At 38.9% G+C, this 15,146-nt stretch overlaps 3 protein-coding genes across 5 annotated transcripts in view; 2 read left to right on the top strand and 1 right to left on the bottom strand.

The window, feature by feature from the left end:
- The window catches only part of LOC115625861 (cytohesin-1), a 50,877-nt gene extending 39,287 nt beyond the window's left edge, over positions 1 to 11,590 (bottom strand). The window contains exons 1-2 of one of the 3 annotated variants that reach the window (XM_030521070.1): positions 11,373 to 11,590; positions 10,561 to 10,634 (exon numbers count right to left, since the gene is read on the bottom strand). In XM_030521070.1, the coding sequence (XP_030376930.1) occupies positions 10,561 to 10,634; positions 11,373 to 11,445 (147 nt within the window). In that variant the 5' untranslated portion in view covers positions 11,446 to 11,590. Of the gene's footprint in view, positions 1 to 1,616; positions 1,761 to 8,347; positions 8,616 to 10,560; positions 10,635 to 11,372 lie in introns of those variants that run through there. The other 2 variants (XM_030521072.1, XM_030521069.1) reach the window with 2 other exon arrangements.
- LOC115625862 (elastin-like) lies at positions 3,137 to 4,372 on the top strand. Its single transcript, XM_030521073.1, has 2 exons — positions 3,137 to 3,209; positions 3,273 to 4,372. Exons 1-2 carry the CDS (start codon positions 3,185 to 3,187, stop codon positions 4,259 to 4,261), a joined length of 1,014 nt encoding a protein of 337 aa, XP_030376933.1. The 5' UTR covers positions 3,137 to 3,184; the 3' UTR covers positions 4,262 to 4,372.
- A 508-nt stretch (positions 11,591 to 12,098) lies between the features above and the next one.
- LOC115625828 (activator of 90 kDa heat shock protein ATPase homolog 1) lies at positions 12,099 to 14,174 on the top strand. The gene is made up of 4 exons (XM_030521020.1): positions 12,099 to 12,546; positions 12,617 to 13,277; positions 13,506 to 13,641; positions 13,716 to 14,174. Exons 1-4 carry the CDS (start codon positions 12,399 to 12,401, stop codon positions 13,857 to 13,859), a joined length of 1,089 nt encoding a protein of 362 aa, XP_030376880.1. The 5' UTR covers positions 12,099 to 12,398; the 3' UTR covers positions 13,860 to 14,174.
- Positions 14,175 to 15,146: the final 972 nt, after the last annotated feature.

Below are 15,146 nucleotides of genomic sequence, written 5' to 3'. Positions count from 1 at the left end.
AAAAATCAAATTTTTCTAACAGCAAAAACCATTACTGAAAAGGATACAAAAAAGTAAAAGTAAACAGGGTCAAATAAAGTAAATGGATGATGGATGAAAAGGATTGCTTTATTTATTTATTTATTTATTTATTTATTTTTGTATTAATTGTTGCTTTATTTAAGATCTTTCCTAAAAGGACAATTACTAAATTAGGTCATGTGCCTCACAAAATACAAAATTAGGTGGGGCTTTGAAGAATAACAGTTATTTGTAAGGCTCCAATTGGCTCGTAATGGAAAGTCTTTTGAGACGCTCTAGGGTCTGGGGTTTCTTCATTAAATTCGCAAAGATATATCCAAGCAAATGAAGGAGCTTTCCTAATATTGAACATTTTTGTTTCTTAGAAATGTATCAGTAAACCATTTAAGTATGGTTAGTTTGTTCTGTGGAACTGTAGAATTTTGATTGTTTGCTGCTAGCCTGGCCCGCATATATTGTAAGCAGGCCTCGTTGGTAAATGTACATTTCTTTACACAAAGGTACATACTCATATATACAAGCAGTTGTGGAAAAGTTATTTTCCTGCTAGTTTGCAAACGAATTGTGTTTTACCCTTTTTCTCGTTTATGGTTGTGTTTTAACGTTATTCACTGTCCCGTCCCACCCCGTCTTCTGTTGGCAAACTCTTGGCCTATTGGGAAAATGGCGAATACATTTAGTCGCAATGGCTGCAACTTATTTTTGGCGTCAGGCCGTCTCATCACCTAACCTTCGACGGTGGCTGACTGTTTGGGTCATTGTCGCTTGTCTGGCTGTCGGTGGGACTGTGGTCGAAAGAAAGGCGGCATACTGGTTTGTGGTTGGACCGGTCAACGGTAAGGGTTTGTTTTGCTTGCCTGCTTGCCCTTTTGGTTTGGCAATTTTCATGCATATTTGAAATGCCATTTTCTGCTTAGATTTTTATCAATTTCAACGTGCGTCGAGTTTATTTTCAAATCGATGAGCATACTAAGTGGAAAGAAAGGCACATATTTAGCTTTCAAATCTTAAATTAAATTCCCAAAAAGGTGAAATACAAAATCCCAACCAGTAGTTACTGCGAATCCATAAAATTTATCCGCCTCAATCACGTGCTCGATTTTTGCTTAACAACAACAGATTCGCTTCGTAAGCAATTCACTGAACAAACTCGTGTCCGTAACGTAAATGTTTATTACTCATATGGCAATTAAACAAATAAAGCCCGGTGGTCGGGCGTCAGCCGAGCCTCGCCACAATAATAAAGACAAACCTCAATATGCGAAGACAGACACAGTCGGAAAGACATTAATTGATAAAATAAAAAGCAACAACAACATTTTCAATATCATATCAGCATTCATAAATGCCCAACTGACGTCACATATTGCATATTATTGTAGAGCAACAATTTTTAATTTACTATTTGTTTTTGTATCGCTTTTGATTAGGTATTGCGCTGAGCATTACTAATTCCTCAAGTAGATTAATTTAAAGCGGAATTCGCTTCATTGCGGCTTTTGGATGTGGGGAGGATATGACGCATATTTGTACTTGTAAATTACTTGCAACAACGGTGTGTATTTGTAATATTTATAAGCTTGTTCAATATTTACATTTCTGGGCCCGTTGTGGATTGGGCTTTTTGGGTTCCTGAAGTTACTCTTCAATTCTGTTGGAGTTGTATTTTGTTTTTGAATTACTTTTCAACAAAGTTGTTTCGAATATCTCACTCGCGTTTAGTATTTTTTGAAATTTTCCTTTTGGCCTAACTTTTGCGCATTATCTACAATTTGACTGATAAGCATTTATATCAGTTCATTTTTATTTTCTTGCCATATATTTTAAACAACAATATTTTTTGCACAAGCACATTAAAGTGTAAACAAAGCGGAAACTGAGAGGCTGGGGTGCAAATATAAAATTATTGCCTTTGTGTTTCGGCTGTTATTTAGAAATATTTATAGATTTTATGCAGTAATTTGCTTGAATTTTGTGCCACTTTTTTTTGCCAGGGCCCGAAAAATTTGTTGCTTTTTGGTTTTAGGCTGAAACAAAAATATCAGACACACGCGCCGGGCACGTTGCAGGAACGGGAATAGCGCGAACGAACGAAAATAACGCGAACGAAATGAATAAATATGTTACTCAGTTGGGAGTGTCGCACACGCCGTCTCCGCGTCCGTTACGACATTGTGTTTGAATTCTCGAACTCAGACTGAGGCGTGCAAGCGTTGACGGCATTGTCGGAGCCCTTGTGCGACGAAAAGAGCCTAGTGCCCGCCAGCCAGTCGACAAACGAATGCTCGCTCACACAACAAGTGTTTTTAAGAGAGCGTGTTCGCTCTTTGTCTGGCATGACTCTTTGGCGTTAACTACTGCCGCTCTTTACAAATGTAACGCATAGGAGAACTTCTGCATTTGTTGAAAGACGACCACGAAACTAATCTCAATCTAACTGGGATATTCATTTTCTTGGTTGCTACTGCCCCTCTTAATAATAATAATAATAATATTTACAGTATAATAATATAATATATATATAATAGAATAATAATAGGGCTCCAGCTGGCATTCAGGTAGAACTGGGGCGCCTAATTTTTATAAAGAAACCAGAATTGTGATAAAGGAATACCTTTTCTTGGATGCGGAAAGGCTAATACTACTCCTAATAATAATAAGATATACAATATAATAATATATAATATGCATAATAATAATGATGGGCCGTCCTAAGAAACTGATCTCCATAGGGCTCCAGCTGGCATTGAGCTAGAACTGGGACGCTTAATTTGTATAAAGAAGCCAGAATTGTGATAAAGGAAATGCCTAGAGAATTTCAACTATGCTCTGAGTGCAACAGTCATACAACATCATTGCCATTTTAAAAAGGCTTCTTTGAAAGCCTATAAACATATCCTAATCTCTCAACATCCTATTATTGACGAAGAAGTTTTTTATACTACTTTCAATATTAAGCGTAGAGAAATCTGAAATCCGTTATTAATGCGTTTATCGCACAGTTATGACTTGGAAAAACAATGCCACGCCAATTGTTGTGCTCTGATAGAGGTTATATAATCCGTTGATAATATTAATTAGGAGTGCTGGACATATAACAGCAATCCAAAGATCAAATGGCCTCATTGCAGACTGTGACAGGGAAGAAGCACCTTTAAGCGGAATGAAGATATTAAACTTTTTATGGAGTGAGTAGCCATGGAAATTAGAACAGACTGAGTCATTGAAACGCAAACTATCCCCTTTTCTAGCGGTGGCACCAATAATCGCATTTTTGCAGATTCAATATGCATCGAGCGTTATCCTGGGCACAGGTGCCATCGGTCTTGGTGCCGTGGGAGCTAAAGTGCTTGGGGCAGGAGCGTTAAAGACTGGCGGTCTTGGTACTGCCGCTCTCGCAGCTGGTACAGTAGGAGCCGGAATACTTGGTGCTGGCGCTGCAGCACTGGGGGCTAATGCAATAGGAACGGGGGCACTTGCCGCTGGCGCAGCCGGGGCTGGAGCGCTTGGAGCTGGTGTGCTTGGAGCGGGTGCCATTGGAACTGCAGCGCTTGGTGGCCACGCGATGAAGGCTGGAGCTATGGCTGCTGGAGCCGTAGGTGCGGGCGCGTTAGCTGCAAAGGCTGGCGCAGTGGGCGCAGCAGCACTTGGGAGTAAAGCTGTGGCGGCAGGAGCTTTAGGTGTCGGAGCTATTGGTGCTGGAACGGCTACTGCTGCTGTAATTGGTGGTAAAGCCGTCCAAGCTACTGGCGTCAAGGCTGCTGTGGCAGGAGCTAAGATACTTCGTGCTAAAGCTGTGGGAGCGTCTGCAGTGGCCTCAAAAGTTGCCGGAGCAGCTATCCTTGGCACTTCGGCTGCTGCGGGCAAGGCCGTTGCGGGTGGTGCTGTCGGTGCTGCCGCCCTTGGAGCTGGAGCACTGGGAGCTGCTGGCATTGGCGGCGCTGCGCTTGCAGCTAAGGCCGCTCATTCCGCCTCAGTCAATGCAGCATATCTGGGAGCGGCCGCTGCTGGCGCAGCTGCATTGGGGGCTGGAGCTATTGGCTCAAAAGCGATTGGATCTGCGGCCATTGGAGCTGGTGCCTTGGGAGCTGCCGGACTTGGAGCTGCTGCTTTGGGAACTGGCGCCATCGCAGCGAAAGCTGTGGCGAAGGGTGCCGTTGGAGCAGCTGCCCTTGGAACCGGCGCCTTGGGCGCTGGAGTCCTTAAGAAAGGAGCAGCAGGAGCTATTATTGTGGGTTAAAATCCCCTGGCATTTGCCACATCCCCAAAAATTTTATTTATCTCAAATTTTTCAATTTTTTTTTATGAAATACATAACGAATTAAATGCTTTAGCGTAGAGAAAAATAAAATTTCACGCTGTGGCATTTGTGGGGGAAATAGTGTAGCGTGTATTGCACACAGACGCCATAAATTGAAGCGGTGTGAAAAATTGGCAACACTTTGTTGTCGTGGCTGGCTTGGTTGGCTCTTCATTACTGCAGTTGTTGCAGTTTATGCTGTCGTTGTTGTTGTTCTTGTTGTTAAGTACTATATAGTTGTAATGGCAACCAACAAAGTCTTTTACAAACAATGGTAAATACACACACACACACACAACCAGCCAGACGGTCAGTGGTTATGCATGTGAATGGGCCATTGTTGCCACTCGTTCCATTTCAACCCGTCCCGTGCCGTCCCGTTTGCTCTTGTCCTGTATGCTGTCGTTTATAACCTCAAAGCAGACATCATAAATCAAAGCACAAATTTGCACTTCAAGTGCGCTTTCAATAAGTTCTACGAGTACACTGCGTAACTCATTGTTGTTGTTGTTGTTGCTGTTGCTGAAAGTTTGTTGTTATTGCTGCTGCTGATGCTACTATAAATCATAATTTTAAGGTTTGAAAGCAACGGACAGAATATTTGAAAAGCTTAATGAAGCCACACGAACTTAAAACAGCAGCCTAAGAGCGAGCATTCAAAATTAAAAGAGAGTAGCCGAAGAGAGAGCTGGTGAGCGGCCATCGAAGAGCAGACGGTCCGCGCTGCTGCGCTCGTCACAGTGGCATTTACTGATCAGATGACTAAACATCCAAACAATTTTTATTATAAAATAAAGCAACACAGCAAAAACAACGATTAAAGCAAGCAAAAGAAAAACAAGACGTGAATGACAACAGCAAAAGATATGACAATAGCGAAAGTTCAACGGAACATTCAAACGTAAACACGTTAGAAATATTTTTTAATATTGACGAAAAGTCAAACTGTTCATCAAATCGAAGTGCACATATTCTGGTTGGATTAATGCATTTCGGATGCTGCCACAATATTAATTGTGTTATGTGCATAGTATGTGTATTTGTTGGTAATTAAATAACTCTCCGAGCCCAATGATATCTCAGATCTCATTGAATCGGATAGCAACATATTAAAAAGATTTATATATATGTACATACATCCCACACTCTGTTAAGCTTAACATTGAAAGTTTCTTGCTACAAAAAATATCCTACATATATATTTAGCAGGTATGCTGTTGTCTTAGTTTTGCCGCCACTGTTAACTGGATAGCAGTAGCTCTCTGGCTTTCAAACCAGACACTCGAAACTCTGTTAATCTTAACAGCCCTTTGAAACACTGTTGTTGTATCAATTTTATGTAGACGAATCACCACTGTTGACTGGACAGCGGAAATTTCTCAGTCCAAAGAGTTCAAGTTTGATAACTATAGCGTAAAATCGATGCCGATATCTTATCAATTACCCCACCCCGGACTACATACGAAATGGGGATCGAAACTGTGAGTGTGCAAAATGGCAGATAAGTGAGCGAAGAAACAATCGTGGTTTAGGTTAAGGGGCCAGCCAGTCAAGACGCAGCTGAATATACATATACTTGTAGTACTTTTGATAAGAATGTCTGAATACATACACATATGCAAACATAAGTACATTTGCTAAATGTCATTCAGACATCTGCGTAATTGACATGCAAATTAAAGCTTTTCACATACATAATATTCATACAAATGCATGACAGTAATAAGTTTCGTAGAAAATTTGTCACCAATTATAAGCGATCATTTAATTGATTGAGATTATTAAAAAATTGTTATTTTTAAAAGGTATTTTTGTAGAATACCACAAGCGCATTACTATATTTATCTATTAAACAAATTGAGACTAAGAGTCGTCTCATGTTTTGTGTTTAATCTTGTTTATGAGAACGCCGAGAAATGAGTCAACAGATTCCCGACATCCAGCCCAATCCGGTGAAGCATATTTGTGCCACTGTAACAATTGAATGTTAAGCACCAGCACGGGGCTTAACAGAGGGCCGACAGTGCTCCTGGCACCGTCCTCTCTTCTACAGTGAATGGAATTGCTTTGTAACTCCTGTTTAAGGCGTCAAATGAAGCAAATAAAGTCTAATCAAAAGTGTTTCCTTGTATTACGCTTATTAATCTTGCAAATTCAGCCCCCCTATGTTTTAAGATATGAAAATGGACTGCAGGGACTCCATGTTGAGGCAAAGGTGCATATTAGTTGAATTTTTTTATATTTTTATTAATTGAAGTTTTACTGCACAGCAGTTATAAGATTTTGAATTGAAAAGGGTTACACGACTTATACAACGCCCGAATTTGATCACAATTCTTTACTTTTAATTAGTTTAACTTCTCTACTTATTGTATTGTTCTTGTTGCTTTTTTTGATAAAATAATTTAAGAATATAAAAAAACAAATGAAACGCAGTTTTTTTTACCACTTCAAGAGCTATTTAATATTGTTTACGTTTGTTCTTTGTAAATCAAAACTCCTATGGGTCGCTAAAAGAAATAGATCTAGTTTCGCAGCAGTTAGCTTTAAGTTCTGGTCACAATTTCTCGTAGCATACTAATACGAGCAACATCTCACTTTTATTTGACTTGTGACTAAAAGTATGCAACACTTTGCGTCAAATTAAATTAAATAAACCACATGAAATCTCATATTCAGCATGAATAGAAACAATTAAAACAGCATCGTGCACTGCTTATACAACAACATAAAAGCTGTCGGTTCAATGCACAAAACAACGTCAGCCCCTCCTCAACTTGACCCCCAACTAATTACCGAAAAACCGAAAGGAAACCCCTTTGCACAGAGCTGTGCACGCGGCCAGATAAAGAGGATTTGGTAATTTATGCATTGCGGTAAATGGCACGCACACAATTGCTTCCAGGTAGATGAAGCCAAAGGTAAGGGCCGACGATGCTAGGGAGCGCCGAGAGGAGAGGTGTCGATTGCTGCCTCCAGGTAAAAACCAAATGGATAACGTCGCTGAATTACCAAAAACTAGCAACTGACGAACGTCTGTGGCACATAAAAACGAAATTATGCGTAATAAGCAACGGTGGAAAATGTGCGGAAAAGGCAAATTTGCTGGAAAACTAAATGCAAATGAGAGAGGGAGAGAGAGAGAGAGAGCATGGAGAGGCATACGAAAAAGGTACAGGGACTGAAAGCATTTACCTACTATTTGAAGCATATAGTTTGGTCAGAGCTCACCTCTTAGAGCTACCTATAATAACAAATTTTTCATGAGTGTGTCAACATTTTGCTATTCCAGCAGTTGTAAAAATATGCTGAAATCATAATGAAAATGTAGTAACTTATTTTCAGATCTAATAACAAGTTTATAAATTAAAAGTTAATGGAAAGTGTTCCAATAAATACAATAAAAGCTGCTGGGTGGCCTGATTAGGCGCGAATTAAAATGCTTAAGAAAGTCACCTAATATTTTAGCTTCGAAGCTAAAATATAAAGTTCCAATATATTTTATTATTTGTCAAAAGGAAACTACTGTCGCATTTAAAAGACTAACGTTAAAGCGATTGACTGTAAATCTATTTATGATAAAATTTTCTTTTTAATTTCATAAACTGAATGAAGCCAATGAACAACAAGAGTGAATCTTTCCTCAAAGCGATTAGCAATTAACGTATGCTAATAAATATTAATTTAAACAACACGTGAATATATCAAACCATTATTAATGAAAACATTTATATTAGTGCTTTGTTAACAAGTCATTAAATGGATTAACCGGTTGGCTAACCCTGTTTGCTTTGAATTCGCAGCTCAGGTTCAGGTGTACAGAAAATATGCATATAATTCATAAACACATGCACAGCTCTATACAAACATATAGTAAATAGTGTATGTATGTGTGTACATATGCACGTAATATTATTATGTATTTGTTTGCTTTTTCACTGCATTTTTCGTTGCTTTCTCTTATTATTATTCTTTTTTCTGCATTCTAGACATAGCCCAGACATTTTCGTTGACTCACAGACTCACCTTGCTTTTGGTTTTGTTTACAAATTTGCGATATAGATATTTGTACATAGCACACACCAACAACAACAATAATAAATATAGTAACAACAAAACAATGATAACGTTAACAATTAACACTTAACGTTGACGTTTTTGGTCACGTTTAACGAGGTTTTCGGGCACGCCAAGAATGCTGTCTACTTGTATTTGGAAATGTGTTTGTGTGCGTATATGTATATTTGTATGCACACTACTATCTTTTATCACCGCTGTTCACTGTTCTCGGCCCACTTCGACTTAAACGCACAGCGTGTGTTGCCTTCGATTTGCGCCCGCCGCGAAACGTCATTGATGACTAAAGTACGCTGAGCACGACTCTGACAATTTTACATGCGGCCGGCCACACAGGAGCGAAATGTCCAGGTAGCAGCAGGAGTGCGTGCGGGGCGCACAATAAAAAGGGTATCATAGAGGTAGAGGTAAAGCGGAAAATACAACTTATATTATATAGGAACAGGAATATTTAAAGAATTTGAATTTGATTTGATAATATTTGTTTTAGGTTAAAATGCAAATAGCACATGCATACATACATATGTTAAAAATATTTAAATCTTTAGCGTGTTTAAAAACAATAAATTATATTCTCAAAACTTAGAGTGGAACCAATTTTTATACCTCGATTTGTTCGATTGCAAGCAACATTATTTTTGGACATAATAAAGTGACATGTTCTATGCACGACCAAATTAAACTCACAAAACTGGACTAGGACATTTACTTTAACACACAGGAACAATGTCCAACATTTCCCCTAAAATTGTAGAGCCATCAGAAAACAATTCTTATATCCCAACAAATGCCCCAGAATATGGAATATATTTAAAAACTATTATTAAAACATAAATTTTCAACACAAATTTTCATTGGAGTCACACATGCACATATGTATATATTGAATATTTTTCATATATTTTCACACTTGTGTTCTTTTGAATAAATGTTTTTATAAATATTAAACTTATTATCTTGTACAGACTGGGGAGCTAATTGCCATAAAAGCTATTGCTTCGTTCAATATTAGGAGAGAATTTCATTTGCAATTATACATATGTAAATAGAAATACATAAAATTTAAAATAGCTGCAGAAAATGGATTTTTGATAAACATTTTTGCCCCGCTTTTGTTACATATTAGAAACTGTCCGTTCATAAACTGTAAAAACACACTTTACAAGTATATCGAATTAAGTAGATAAGGTTTTATAGCCTCAACTCTGGTTAACAAATTAAAGAAACCCACAAATTTGTGAATAAATGAACCCAATGAATGAATGCTACAAAACATAAAGTACATTCATATACATATGTACATACATATGTATATTTATTTAAGTCTAGTAGAGGAAATATAAAGCAGCAAACAGCACGTGCAATGAAGCTGCCAAAAAACGGATTCGTTCTCAATGTTGTTTGGCGACTGGGAAACCATCCATTCACACAAACACAAGTATTTTCAATTCTCATGTACATCCGTATGTATGAAGACAATTATTCTTCAAACAATTCGTTAGTACCCCCAATGGACACAATATTTGTGGCCTCCAAGTGGCCTCAAGTGCGCTCCTGTGCCTTAGTTTTGTTTACAGTTGTGTTTTACTTACACATACACACACACACACATGCATATGTAAATACATATTTACAAGCAAAAAAAATTCCCATGTTTTTGTCAAAAACGAACAACAGCAGCAAGAACAACAACAACAGCAACACACATAAATGTCAGCAAAAAGTTAAAACGTGACAATAAAAGAGAAATAGATAGACACACTTCAGAGCAACGGTATTTTATTGATGGCATAAGGTTCCCCAAGTTTTTGTTTTATGTTTGAAGAAGATGATACGACTGTCACATAAGAGCCAAAATGGGAAGCATTTAAAGGCAATTAAATAAATTAACAACAATAAAATAGCAAATGTGAACAAACCAATTAGCCGCAACATACAAGAAGGGGCAACAAACGAAGACGCGGCAAGCGTCAAGCGACAGGTGCGAAGAGAAAGAGGAGGCCAAAAGGGAGAGGAAAACGACTTGACATTTGCTCTGCTCTGAACTGAAGAAGTTGTTGGCAGGCAGATGATTATTCATGCAAATGAATCAAAGCAGAGAGCTGAAATGTCGCGACCGAGAGCGGAAGGAGAAAAATAGTTAGGCGCTTAGGCGGACTTACCTGTATTTCGAGCAGAAGCTCCTGTTTCTTGCGTCGCAACTCAATGAGTAATTTTTGTTGCTCCGGCGTTAATTCTGCAATAAATAATAGACACTCACATTTTTAAACAATCACAGATGCATACATACATACATACATACATACGTATGTACATACATATGTATGTATGTATGTATGTGCATTCGTAATAATAATTGTTGAAAGTTCATTTGCGCTTGCTTTGTTGTTTCATGCTGTTTCATGTTGCTGTTATTTGGTTAATTGGAACAGCACCAACAACAACAACATTCCTCAGGCACGTAAACAGTTTACTCACACACACACGTACACGGACGCACAAACACAACACACACTCACAGCACATAAGCTTGCAACGCATGAGCGCAAAGGAGACAGCGTCCGCCGCATTCTGCTGGCTTACATACATATACATATGTATACAAGCACATATACATATGCGTGTATGGAGGCCCAGCGGCGCTCTAATCAATATAATAATATTTCTGCGGCACAGTGTGTAGTCGTCCAACTGTATAAATTGGCGTGTTAGTTTAATACGGCATTACACATTTTTAATTCAATTGAGGGCCAATTAATACACCAACACACACACGCTCTCACACACTCATACGTGCACGCACCCACATACCCCGACACTCGCTTGTTGCTTCATGCAATCAAAGACGCGTCGCACCCATAAAAATAAATATTGAAAATGCACTTGGCTTTAAACTTAAACGCAATAGCATTTTCTTTGTTTTGCTCATCATGTTTTTTTTTTGTTTTTTGTTCTTTTTGAAAGCCTTGTTTACCTGGCATCGAGAATTCACTGCGCCCATAAGATCTATTGTCGAAACTATTATCCATTGCAGCCATGGCGGACATTGTGGAGGCCGCGGAAAGCTCAGGCACGCACTCACACACACACACGCGCGTTTAGTTAAACATTATTCGATTTATTCGCGTACTGTGCTTCTGTTTTTCATTTAATATTCACCGTTTTTTTACGAATAACAAATAAACACAACACACAAATTTTCACAGAAATTTTTCACGCAAGCGCGACGCTGCCGGACTGTCGTAACAATAATGCTGCCAGCTAATAGGAATGAGTATTTAATACCGTATCACTCATTTGCACTGGCGTTAAAATACCAGCAATGGTCTTGCATTGGCAACGTTGGCGACAATATGGACAGATGGTTTCCTACTTTGCTGCTAAACCATATGTAATGTAATGTATTAAATTAATTAAATGAGTATATCTTTAATTATTATTTGTTATTTCTCATTCCGAGCATTTCATATCTTAATTTCCTCCACTATTCAGAAGAATGTGGTTATTTCAGATAATAAATATTAGAAATATTGTATTTTTGGCAGTTAATTTAGCTGAAGTGATCTAGTATTTAAAAACATCGTCTATCGATAGATTTTCTTCACAGAAAATGAAATGAATAAGTGAAATCATATATCCTAACATTTTATGTCATCTGCAGTCTTACTAAAGTCTACTAATTTGAAAAAATGAAAATAAATTAGCATTTGAGACCAACTACTCATTTCAACTAGGGTGCAAACATATGAGGCTGGTCATTCGTCGTTTTTCCAATTTCCAAGTACGGTCACACTTTATATTTTTGGCCATCAGAGTTCTGGAAGATTCGTAACATTTTGCCTAAATCGTTAAGCTCGCGGACCTTTTTGAGGGGCAACAGTCAAATACAGTGACACCGCAAAACGCTACAAACGCACTGCCGGCACACTCAGAAGAAAAACCCTCCGCACCCCTATATAGAAGACAATCGTTCAGAACAGAATATTAGCACGCGATTAAAATGGCCAAATGGGGAGAAGGAGATCCGCGTTGGATTGTTGAGGAGCGCCCCGATGCCACGAACGTGAACAATTGGCACTGGACAGAGAAGAATGCGACACCCTGGTCAAAGGAGCGACTGCATCAGCTGTTCCAGGACTTTAAAATAGGTATATATTGAGCGAGCTGGTAACCCTAATTATTTTTTAATCTAACCTTAATTTTATGCTGCACAATAAGAACGAAACGATATCGATTGCATTGTGGAGGGCGTGGACAAGTGCAGTGGCGAGGCGACGGTCAACAATCGCAAGGGCAAGCTTATATTCTTTTACGAGTGGGAGCTGGTGCTTAAATGGTCCGGATGCCTGCTTAAAAACAGCAAACTCAGTCACAAGGGCAAGCTGACAATACCGAACTTGTCGGAGGAGAATGATTTGGATGATGTGGAGATCACTGTGACAATTGACGAGTCCAACGACGAGTCGGAGACCCTTAAGCAGTTTATGTACAATGTGGGTCGCGACAGTATACGGAAGCAGCTGGGCGTCTATATCAAGGAGCTGAAGGAGGAATACTCGAAGAACTTAATACTACCAAAGAAGGGCGCCGAGAACAATGGCCCAGCGTTGGCCGATACTCAGCTAAGGGATGCGAACAACGCCAAGAATGCTGCGCAGAAGGCAGCGACGGCCGCAGGAGGAGGAACGAATTCGCAAACCACAACCAAAACATCCAATAGTGGGACAAATGTGGGCTGCAAACTAGATGTGCGCTCCCTATCCATGGCCGAGGAGTTCCACTGCAACGCCAACGATCTGTACAATGCGCTCACGAAGCCCGACATGGTTACTGCATTTACACGCGCGCCGGCGAAGGTGGACGCCGTGCGTGGTGGCGAGTAAGTAGTCAGATAATGTTCTGAGATTTCGAGAACTTTCTCTTGCAGTTAGGGGAGAATATGCTTCATTGAAAAAATGACAATGTTCTTCAAATCGAAATGGCATTAAGTTTAGAGGTGTGGCTTTAGCTTTTCAGGTGAAAATCAAAATCTTAGGAGACTAGCAAAGAAAGGGACTCTTAGAATGTGGCTAAAAACCTAATGGTTTACATTTCATTACCGTTTCAGATTCGTCTTGTATGGCGGCAACGTTTTGGGCAAGTTTGAGGAACTCGTGCCGGAAAAGAAAATACAACAGAGCTGGCGCCTGAAAAACTGGGCCTCTGGTCACTACTCGAATGTCACTATAGAGCTGGAGGAAACCGTAAGTAGCCCAGCTCTTCTCTCTCTCTCTCTCTCTTATCGTCCTGTGATTCGAAATAAATCATTTTGTTGCAGTCCTCGAGCACCATGATGACGCTAAAGCAGACCGGCATCCCCGCCTCCGAGTACGAAGCGATGAGAACCAATTGGCATCGGTATTATTGGCACAGCATCAAGCAGACATTTGGCTTCGGCACCTCCATAGCTGATGCCCTATAAATTATAATTATGTATATCCATGGAACGCACTCATTCACGATTTCGACGAGCCTGCAATACCATAGGAGTTCCACTATTTCTACGCCGCTGTTCGTTGAAAACCACTGCATAACATTTATGTATATTTGTAAATGGTACACGCATATATACAAAAATCGTACGACTCTTCTAGCTATAATTTCTGTGAGGCTGCGCCCTGCTTATCTTAAAACATACATACTTATTTTTGAAATTGGTATTTAAAAAAGGGAATGTTTTCGCTATCATTGTCCAACCGCGATGGCAGTAATAAATACCTTAAGTTTAGTAAACCTATAGATTCGATTTGGATTTGAACTTTAAATGGCGAAATAAAGGAAATATCTGAAAAAAACAGCTGTCAGAGTTTTAATTACAATGGAAATTAAATCTATCTGAGGTTGTTAAGCAAAAATTTCAATTTTTTGAATGCTTTTATATTCAATTTAGATGGATATATCTCAGAAATCGTAAAAGTTAGAACGATCTTCAAGGAACGGGCGAAGAGATGCATCTCCCACCTCTTCGCTGGCATTAGTGTTTTTTAAATTTGCAATTAAATCCTGTTAGCTACTGAGTTATCCTGCCATGTTGCGTTGGGATAGGTCATTAATTCTAAGAAAGTTATAGCCATAAAGCAGTTCGATGCAATTCTGAACTGCACACATAAGCATAGACACAAACCAATGCAAATTCAAGCAGTTGAAAATATACGTGTGTTTGTATTTTTAATTTTATTTGTTGTCATTAAAAACATTTTCAAAAAGAATCATAGTCTTTCTTTCAAGAAACCAGAATAATCCGTAAACTGTCGTGCGGATTTGATAGCTACGTTGAAAATTATAGCACTTACTGTAGTTTCTTTTCTGGCCCTCTTCTGCATTGCAGTCTCAGATTGATAACAAGCAGTGCAAAGCAGTTTAATGCACTTACTGTGTCTCTGCCCTTATCCTGCTCAGCATTGCAGTTTTCGCATTGAGAATGAATTAAATAATCAAGCAGTGCTTAGCAGTTCAATGCATTGCTCCTGCTTATGAACAGTTAAGAATTTGATTAAACAAACCCAATAATCAAAAAGCATGTTAATAATGATCTTAGGGTGAACTTAGCAATCTTTAACACTCTCTATTTGTTCATGTGATGTTGCAATTTCATTTGACTTGTAATTAATAAACATTTCTAAGAACTAGTTAAAAGCAGGAAACTATTTAAAAAGGTTGCAAATTCAAACAGTTGAAAATGTTTGTAGGCATTTATGTATGAATGCAT

This window comes from Scaptodrosophila lebanonensis, unplaced genomic scaffold (assembly GCF_003285725.1).
Source record: "Scaptodrosophila lebanonensis strain 11010-0011.00,11010-0021.00 unplaced genomic scaffold, SlebRS2 tig00000080-arrow-pilon, whole genome shotgun sequence".
In the NCBI taxonomy this organism is placed as follows: Eukaryota; Metazoa; Arthropoda; class Insecta; order Diptera; family Drosophilidae; genus Scaptodrosophila; species Scaptodrosophila lebanonensis.
This window is presented reverse-complemented; position numbering and strand designations above follow the sequence as displayed.

Excerpts from the sequence above, each read along its gene's own strand:
- LOC115625828 (XM_030521020.1), top strand. The coding sequence starts at position 12,399 with ATGGCCAAATGGGGAGAAGGAGATCCGCGTTGGATTGTTGAGGAGCGC. Across the intron at positions 13,278-13,505 it reads GACGCCGTGCGTGGTGGCGA|ATTCGTCTTGTATGGCGGCA; the intron begins GTAAGTAGTCAG and ends TTACCGTTTCAG. Across the intron at positions 13,642-13,715 it reads CTATAGAGCTGGAGGAAACC|TCCTCGAGCACCATGATGAC; the intron begins GTAAGTAGCCCA and ends ATTTTGTTGCAG.
- LOC115625862 (XM_030521073.1), top strand. The coding sequence starts at position 3,185 with ATGAAGATATTAAACTTTTTATGGA. Across the intron at positions 3,210-3,272 it reads GATATTAAACTTTTTATGGA|CGGTGGCACCAATAATCGCA; the intron begins GTGAGTAGCCAT and ends CCCCTTTTCTAG.